The sequence below is a fragment of the Sesamum indicum genome, linkage group LG4 (genome assembly GCF_000512975.1).
Source record: "Sesamum indicum cultivar Zhongzhi No. 13 linkage group LG4, S_indicum_v1.0, whole genome shotgun sequence".
NCBI classification, from domain to species: Eukaryota; Viridiplantae; Streptophyta; class Magnoliopsida; order Lamiales; family Pedaliaceae; genus Sesamum; species Sesamum indicum.
The window spans coordinates 8,970,030-8,979,780 of NC_026148.1; the positions used below are offsets into that span (position 1 = coordinate 8,970,030).

Below are 9,751 nucleotides of genomic sequence, written 5' to 3' on the forward strand. Positions count from 1 at the left end.
TTTTCACTGCAGCGAACTGCATGAAATACAACCGCAGAGATAACACCGTCCCTCTCCAAAGCTTAAAGCAGTTTAGTATGCGTAGCGGCAGAAAGCTGTCGCTCACTGGAGGCGTTCTCGTTCCGCCGCCGCGCGCCGCCACTTAAATTTCTACTCCTTTTCAGATATAGAAATATATACTTCACATAGAAAGCGTATGTACTGTACTTTCCCAAAATCCAGTACGCCATTTTTAGGGTTTAACTAACTGGCAAGTCCAAATCTTCTTCTCTGATTTCAGTTCCTCGATTGATGGAAGCTTTTGTTTGATTTTTAGGGTTTCGTTTCATTTTGTTATTTTTTGTTATAGCTTTAGCTTTTTATTTGCTTGAGGTATTAGCTGAAGTGATGGCTGACTGGCAACAATTCCTTCAATCGGTGTTCTTCGGTGTCGTTTTCTCTTTCCTGCTCGCGAAGCTCTTTTCTGTAATCTTCGCCTTCCGTGAAGAGAACCTCCGAATCACGCGTGCGCATTCTCCGGAACCCAATCGGGAACGCGGATCTATAGATTCTTCCTCTAGTTCTTTGGAGGAAAAAGAACCGTTGATTGGTGGAGACGGAAGATCGAATAATGAAAGTCTCGGACTTGGTGATGATAGTGATAGTGATGATGATTGGGAGGGCGTTGAGAGCACCGAGTTGGATGAGACATTTAGTGCTGCCACTGCGTTCGTTGCAGCAACTGCTGTTGATCGGGCGGCACTGAAGGTCTCGAATGATGTCCAGTTGCAGCTTTACGGGTTGTATAAAATTGCGACTGAGGGACCATGTTCTGCTCCCCAGCCTTCCGCTCTCAAAATGACAGCTCGTGCCAAATGGTAATTGAATTTTTTCAATGCAATTCCTATACCACGATTAAGTTTACAGGTTTTTCTTTCTGTTACTCATTGAAAGTCTGGAAACTAAACATAGATTTATTCGCTTGCCACTTGTTATTAGGGAATCATGGAAGTTGATGGTTGTAGCAGAAAAACAGTTTCTATTATCAGTGACAAGTATTGTGTTTTGCAAGCATAAGTGAGCGAATGTGGAATTAGTTACAAGTCTTATTTAAGTACCCCGGGGTTTTAGTTATAAGAGTCTCTCTTAATTGATATTTGGGATCTTAATACTCAAACAAGTTTGCTGTGCGTTTTAATACAATGCAAAAAGAATAATCACCTGCTAGAAGCTTTAGAGTTATATTTTGTACATAAACTGCACAGATTATATAGAGAAGAGGAAGGATCTGTTCTTGTGGCATGAGAAATGGAAAAATGTGAATCTTTCTTATCCATGCATGAATAACGAATTTGTGGGTTTAAGCTCTTGAACTTAAATTTGTTATGGGGATTTCTACCCTGGATGTTCTCTATTGCTTTTGTAATTGTAAGCCTCTTATTGTTTTTTTTAATTTACTAATCCTTATTTTTTAAATCAATATGTTAAAAAATGTGTGACAATTATAATTGTGTGAGAACCATGGATTAATATGACTGTAGGTAAGGCTAGAAATTTGAAGGTGGCATATGAATTTGTTACTGTAAGTTTGATGGCTCGTTTTCTTTGCTCTTAAAACTGAAGATTCCTTTGCTAATCAGTTGAAAGACTTATCTTGTTGGTGTGCTAGGCAAGCATGGCATAAGCTGGGTGCCATGCCTCCTGAAGAAGCAATGGAAAAGTACATTGACATTGTTACTGAGTTATACCCCACTTGGGCTGCTGGTTCTGGCACTGTAAGATGAGAATCATTTATCACTTGACCATGTTACCAAATTTTACATATTATTGCCGCATCTTGATCATTGTTGTTGGAATTTTTATGTCTCATATGGCAGAAGAAAGAAGATGAAAGGAGTAGTGATGCACCTAATGCAGGGTCAAAAGGACCTATGGGGCCTGTTTTTAGCTCCTTTATGTACGAGGAGGAATCTGGATCTGAGTTGTAAGGATCTTGAACTTTCCCCTATGCTGGCATTTAACATTTATGGCTTCTTCTTGAAGCATTCTGTCTTTATTCTGTATCAAGTTGTCTTTTATGTTTCCCGGCTCCCTCAGTGACATTCTTCTGGATATATGGGAATACCCTAAAATATTTGCTCCACTACAAACATCAAAAAAGGTGGACCAGGAAGAAAAAGGTTATAGATGAAGGTTATGCATTGTTTATTTGCTTAATCTTCCTGGAGATCTTGGTCTACAACTATGCTTTCGTCCTCTCAATTCTCATTGTACCCACATTAGGAGTCAAGAGAAAGATAAAGTTTGAAAGGAAGACAAATTGCAAACATCTACTTTATTTTATATCTCCTATTTTCTTTTCTCTGCAGGAAATTGGATGCTGTACATGCATTTGCTCGAGAAGGAGATGAAGAGAAGCTGCTCAAGTGCATCGAGAGTGGTGTCCCCTTAGATCTGAAGGGTTGGTAGACAAAACTTTCTTAAATCTTTTGCTCTGCCTCTCCTTTATTTTTTGTAATAATTATACATGAAGTAAAGCTTTGTATGGTGATACTCGTTTGGACCATCTACGAAGTTAATTCTCTTAGGAGAAACACTAACTTTAAAAATTGGAACTATTAAGCTGTCAATTTTTTGTTGAATTTGCTTCATATCTTCTAGAAAGTGAAAATGAATACTCTGATTCAATTTTTTGTTGAATGGTTAATACCTGCATGCTTTTCTGGCCAGCCAATAGATGTTTTGTTTCTTGACGAATTTATGATTTGGATTTGATAAAATTCTGTCCTGAATATAGTCTTGAAATGTTGCAGATAGTGAGGGTCGAACTCCTTTGCACTGGGCTGTAGATCGAGGCCATATGAATATCACAGCGTTGCTTCTGAACAAGAATGCTGATGTTAATGCTAAGGTATACCATATGAGTAGCAGTTCTTTTCTCATCAAATTTTTCTTAATGTGTGTATTCTTGAAGGATGATGAAGGTCAGACCGCATTGCATTATGCTGCTGTTTGTGAGAGAACTGCCATTGCTGAGCTACTTGTGAAACATGGTGCTGACATAGAAGTGAAGGACAATGAGGGAAATGCACCTAGGGATCTCTGTGAATCGGGGTGGCCAGGGTTGAAGCTCATATCTAAAACAGCTGACTAGTTGTTGACTTAATGTTTTTGCCTCTACTTCAGATTAATAATTCCACTCTTGTACATAATACTCGTAACTCCTGGAGTTCACTCGTGATCCCTGTATATTGAGGGCTTTGTTATGCTTAAGTTATAGGGTTTCGTCTTATATTGACATCTAAACATTGAGTGATTTTTTTAACCTGGATGGAGTACCTGGCCTGTTTAAGAAGGAAGCATAGAGTGAAATAATTTACAGATGGTGGCAAGTAACAATTTTGACTTCGTTTAAGGATGCTTCTTCTCATGTTATTAAACAAAGAGTACACGCAGAAACGAAAGAAAGAGAGTAAGAAAAAAATGCCATTCAACCGGTCTTCATATCCCCCCTAGTGTGTATTTTGTGGAAAAACCTGAAAGTGGTCTATCTTTCGAAACGGAAGCGCATCCTATACAATATAACCGGAAATGCAATTTTCGAGGCCACCATTAAATATATGCAGGCCACTTAATGTCATCATATAGTTTATTTAGAAAAAAATTTATTCATGTGGCGTATTTGTGTCGAATAAATACAAATTGCAATAGAAAAAATCTGATCCTGTGAGGCCAGTGCAGCTTCAATCGTGCAAAGTCAATTCACCAATTTTTATTTCTCGATCTTTCCAATTTACTCAATTTGAGGACTTAAATGCGGTAAACAACAAACAGTATCTTTATTGTTAAATTATGTTTTTTTTATATATATTTATATATATGTATGAATATATGTATAATTTTTTTAATTATAAGGCCTGTAATTAGTGTAGACTTGTTTTGATAAAAAATAATTTTCACAACATTTCAAAACACCACCAATTATCCATGTTTTAGCCCATTTTGAATATGATTGAAACCAAACATTATGCAAGTTTTTCATGTGTGCCCGACTTGTAATCTAATCCCGACTGGAACCATCAAATCGAGCACCCCTGTGAGTCTGTGACTCCCCACCGACTCCTATAAATATGTAAAATTAAAATAATAAAAAATGAATTATGGAGGAAGGAAGTTACTATTACATGCCACAAAGAGTACAAAGAATGCACATGAGGATTCAATTCATAAAGCATTTGGTTACAACCAAATCTTCCTGGTTACATTCATAAAGCACCTGTACCGTATGCTACTGGTTCTCTTGTCATCAAAACTTCTTTGCAGAAAAGAGAAATAAGTAATGTATCAGTAATATCTCTCATCCGTAAATAAACATAAACCTAAAATCTATCAAACAATCTTTTTTTACAGTTCATCGTGGGCGTCGTCATCTTCCTCTGACTTGCCTCCAGGGGCACCACCAGACCTTTGGTAAACAGCAGTTATAATAGGGTTGCACACTGCTTCTACCTCCTTCAGCTTCTCCTCGTAGTCCTCCTTCTCAGCGTTCTGGTTGTCATCCATCCACTCAAGGGCCTCCTTGGTTGCCGTCTCGATCTTCTCCTTCTCGTCAGCTTCTAATTTGTCTGCAAGCTTGTCCTTGTCGTTGATCTGGTTCCTCATGTTGTAAACGTAAGTCTCCAGACTGTTCCGGGCATCAATCCTTTCTTTGACCTTCTTGTCTTCTTCGGCAAATTCCTCAGCTTCTCTGACCATCCGGTCAATCTCTTCCTGGCTCAGACGGCCCTTGTCATTGGTGATGGTGATCTTTTCGGATCGCCCAGAGGCCTTGTCTTCAGCCTTGACATTCAGAATACCATTGGCATCAACCTCGAAAGTGACTTCGATCTGAGGGGTTCCTCTGCAAACAGAAAAATAATCATCTAGTTAGATCTGAAGCATTGAGACCAATAAAATCGTCTTGCTAGGACTCTGTAAGTGAAGACAGACCTTGGAGCTGGGGCTATTCCTGTCAGGTCAAATTTTCCAAGCAATCTACAGTCCTTTGTAAGGCTCCGTTCACCCTCAAAGACCTGTCACACACAAAGATGTGTCTTATCATTACACAGGAAAAAGAGGCAATTCTTCTTTCCTGCGAATTACCAAGAATAAAATTCCAATACCTGAATTGTGACAGTAGTTTGCTGGTCCTGGTAAGTGGTGAAAACTTGGGATTTCTTGGTTGGGATAACAGTGTTTCTCGGAATCAATTTGGTCATCACTCCTCCAACAGTTTCAATGCCAAGGGTCAAAGGAGCCACATCCAAGAGAAGAATATCTGATCAGATATTGCATTTAAGTCAGTGATAAATCTCACTCACAAACTCAGGAAGTCATTATGCGAATCAACAATGCGTACAACAGTCAACAGATGAAAAGAACAGTACCTTTGGTTTCATCACCACCCTCTCCACTCAGGATACCTCCTTGGACCGCAGCACCAAAAGCAACCGCCTCATCTGGGTTGACACCCTTGTTGGGCTCCTTCCCATCAAAATAATCCTTAAGAAGCTGTTGGATCTTTGGAATCCTTGTGCTTCCACCAACAAGGACAATTTCATCGATCTGGCGTTTTTCCAAACCAGCATCTTCCATGGCTTTCTTAACAGGGCCCATGGTCTTTCTGAACAAATCATTGTTCAATTCCTCGAAACGAGCTCTGGTAAGAGGTTCAGAGAAATCAACACCGTCAAAGAGAGACTCAATCTCTACTCGGACCTGGTGCTGACTGCTCAAAGCTCTCTTAGCACGTTCACATTCTCTCCTCAGCTTGCCAAGGGCCCTGTTATCCTTACTGATGTCCTTACCATGCTTCTTCTTGATCAACTTAATGAAGTACTCCATGATCCTCTGGTCAAAATCCTCACCTGCAGAAATAAGAAAACATGTTAACCTACTTGGACAAGATCATCTTAAACATATGAAACCTAGAAAATGCAACAATGCAATGTGGGGAAATGCAACATTACGCTCACAACCTAACTAAAAAGTGAAACTATAACTAGATTAAGAAATCAACTGGGGCTCGAGATGCCATTTCAGCAAAATATATCATAAGCTAGATGCATAAAGCAATATATCGGAACAGCTCAACATTTCTATCATGCCGAATCAAGAAGTCAAACAAAAAAGATACTCCGTTGATCTCATGCAACTGCTTTAATAACTGGAAAGAAAATAGTCCTTACCTCCCAAGTGAGTGTCCCCATTTGTAGCAAGAACCTCAAAAACGCCATTGTCAATAGTCAAGATACTGACATCAAATGTTCCACCACCAAGGTCAAAGACAAGAATGTTCTTTTCACCACCTTTCTTGTCCAAACCGTAAGCAATTGCTGCTGCGGTTGGTTCATTAATAATTCTCACAACATTCAGCCCGGCAATTGTGCCAGCATCTTTTGTAGCTTGCCTCTGAGCATCATTGAAGTAAGCTGCAGAAGAGAAGGCGCCAGAAATTATAAAATAGATAATGACACAAGATTCTTGTCTTAAATATCTTCAGGTCAAATTATCTACCAGGGACAGTGACAACAGCATCCTTGATTTTCTTTCCAAGGTAAGCCTCAGCTGTCTCCTTCATCTTTGTCAAAATCATGGCACTGATCTCCTCAGGACTGAAGACCTTGGTCTCACCATCTTTGATCTTGACTTCTATGTAAGGTTTTCCATCCTTGTTGACAATCTTGTATGGGACAAGTTTCATGTCCCTTTGTACTTCTTTATCCTCAAACCTATGAAATAACAAGAGTTAGATTCATGACACCGACACACTGCGTCGTAATCACAGGTAGAATAGATAGAAAAGAATGAGGAATTACTTTCTTCCAATAAGCCTCTTGACATCGAAGATAGTCCTCTCAGGATTAACAGCTGCCTGATTCTTTGCAGCCTCACCAATCAACCTCTCATTGTCGGTGAAACCAACCCATGAAGGGGTAATGCGGTTACCTTGATCATTTGCTATGATTTCAACGTGTCCATTTTTGTAAACACCAACACATGAATAAGTTGTGCCAAGATCGATGCCAATAACTGTTCCAACTTTAGCAGCCTCCTCTTTAGCAATAGAGAACGCAAATAAACTCCCTGTATGAAACAATCAATTACCAATCAACATACTTATTCCAAGGACAGTGAAAGATCATGTCAATATGGCACAATTACGCAGTACTGACAATATATACAAGTCATACCTATTTAAGTTCTTCGCCCATCATAATACTTGATTAAGCACATCATGTGTGCAAAGAGGTGATGACACTAGGATTTCAAGATTGAGTGAATCCATCTTCTTAGTCGCTTCAAATGTACTCAAATAAACTCGTTTTCAGTTTTATTATTTTGAACATCTTTTGAAACAGCTCCCAATCAAAGAAGTATAAATAAGAGTGATATAATAGCAACAACTTCAAATCAATCTGTGCATTCATTTCAGGAAAACATACAGAAAGAAGAACATAAACATAGTTTCCGCACTAATTAAAATCATATTTCCACCCTCACTTCGCCATTCAATGCTAACAGCATATCCTCGAATAAAACAGAACAAACTGCTATTGGACTTCATTTCTGAAAAGGCAGATCTGAAACAACCTAGCCCGAGAGAATCTCGGATCTCCATTTCTCCACGGAATACAAGAACGAATTACAGAGAAAAAATAACTGAGCACAACACGCATCCCAAAAATGCTAAAATTTCAGCCAATATCTTCCCTAAAGACGTCGTTGATTCTCAACAAAAATGAGATGCAATTACTTCAAGATACCGTAAATAGATTAAGCCGAGCATCATGTTACACTCATGGAAGAATGCTCATAATCCAGCTAGAACAGAAACTACACAATCAAAATATCAAAGAAATGCTCACCGATCAGAACGATCCCGAAGACAACCGTAGATACGCGTGTCTTCCACGCCCCAGCCATTACCGCTAAGCTCAACAACTGATAATGTTAGTCTCTTCTATTCTTTCCTTTTTGTTGCTCTGTTTCCTTTTTGCAGTTCTAAATCTGAAGGAGCAGGGGGTGTGGAGGGAAGCAATATATAGCAACTCGGGTGCACGGTCCACTCGTCATCCTTGCCGACGTGGACCAATCAAATCTAGAGTATGAATCAGCTCTCCTTTGTTACTCACCCACCGCAGTATGAATTCGAAAAATCGTGTCACCGGTGCTTGCATGGACCAGCAGTATGGGATTATCGTGTCACTGATACTGACGTGGACCAATCAAAACTCGAGAGGCAACGTGCAGACCAATGAGGTTCTTTGGAGACTTGGGGTGATCTAGGCCGTTGGATTGGCGATCGGACTACGTGTGTGGTTCGAGATATAGTATAGTTCCATCATTTAAGCAGTTTTGTGTAATTTCTGGAAAGTTCCTGCCCTTTGCAGAACTCAGAAGAATAATTAGCCACAAATAAAACGTCAGAACATTTTAGTTCAAATCCATTTGGATCAAATTTAAATTAATTATATATTAAATAAAATTAATGTATTAATATAAAAAAATTAAATAATTACATAACAAATATATTAAATTTATTACGTGATTAATTAAAATCGATCAAATTAATTTGAATAAAGACTTGCTATAAATATCGTCCATCAAATATTAATTATCAATGTACAATACGAAAAGCATTTATTAAAAGTATATCTATTTATTGTACCACTATGTTTATTAACTATCAATCTACGTACAAAATTATATTAAGCATATCTATTTATTGCATTGTATCACGATGTTTATTTCTGTGTTTATAATAAATACAAAAGTTAACAATAACTAACTATAGCAGCTTAAACTTGTTACCTACGAAGTCAAAAATACTTTCTAAGTTTATTTTGTTGACAGTATATTATTTTTGGACATTCAACATTTTTCGAATCTTTTAATTGAAATAGTGTGATATTAATTTTTTACATGTTATATAGTCTATTGTATCACATTAATAAGAATAAAAGAAATAGTTATATTATTCATAATATTTTGATACATAAGGTATTAATTTTTCAAACTCAAGGTATATTGCAGTTTAAATTAATTTTAAGAATCATACCGAATAAAATTTAATACCGAAAGGCTAGAAAACCATCGAGTCAATCAACTCAACACTACCTTCGACACGCTAACGAGATGGTTGCCATTGCAGGCTCAAAATCAACTCGTTGAAGGCCCATCTACCTCAGAAAACACATTAGCCTTATTCTACATGTCGAATGATGCATCAACAATGAAGCACATCGATAATGATGAACATGCCACGTATAGCCAAATTGGATAAAGATGATGTGGCAAAATCTCGTTCCTGGTGATGTAACAAATTAATTTCTTTTTGCCTACTTCCTTGCTGGTGTGGCATATCTCATTTCTACTGGCGTGAAGCCAATGTAGTATGACAAAACAACTGGATTAAATATATGTTATCAACAGTCCCCCATTTTTTTATCATGTTCATATAAATAGAGGTTTAGGTAAGACAAAAAGGATTAATAAGTCTCTAATTGATTTTCTCATTCGTTTTCACCTATTCTCAACTCCCACACATCATTTTCACACACACTTATTTATAGTTTTTGCTATTTTTATCATTTTTTGCACAGATATTGATCCGGCTCGACCATGTTCGGTCACGATTTTCGACCACGACCTCCCACGTTTGGTCACGATCTACGACCATGACCTCCCCACGTTACCGATCCAAACCTGTAATCTGGAAATAAAACAAAGC

General features: G+C 38.1%; 2 protein-coding genes across 2 annotated transcripts; one reads left to right on the top strand and one right to left on the bottom strand.

The window, feature by feature from the left end:
* On the top strand, positions 103-3,306 carry LOC105160323 (acyl-CoA-binding domain-containing protein 1). The gene is made up of 7 exons (XM_011077652.2): positions 103-250; positions 350-857; positions 1,649-1,754; positions 1,857-1,963; positions 2,349-2,440; positions 2,793-2,890; positions 2,954-3,306. The coding sequence occupies exons 2-7, from the start codon at positions 388-390 to the stop codon at positions 3,131-3,133; spliced, it is 1,053 nt and encodes a 350-aa protein (XP_011075954.1). The 5' UTR covers positions 103-250; positions 350-387; the 3' UTR covers positions 3,134-3,306.
* Positions 4,138-8,046, bottom strand: LOC105160324 (luminal-binding protein 5). Its single transcript, XM_011077653.2, has 8 exons — positions 7,887-8,046; positions 6,837-7,104; positions 6,535-6,749; positions 6,207-6,449; positions 5,406-5,885; positions 5,142-5,296; positions 4,969-5,051; positions 4,138-4,879 (listed from the first exon to the last, which is right to left on the bottom strand). The coding sequence occupies exons 1-8, from the start codon at positions 7,942-7,944 to the stop codon at positions 4,384-4,386; spliced, it is 1,998 nt and encodes a 665-aa protein (XP_011075955.1). The 5' UTR covers positions 7,945-8,046; the 3' UTR covers positions 4,138-4,383.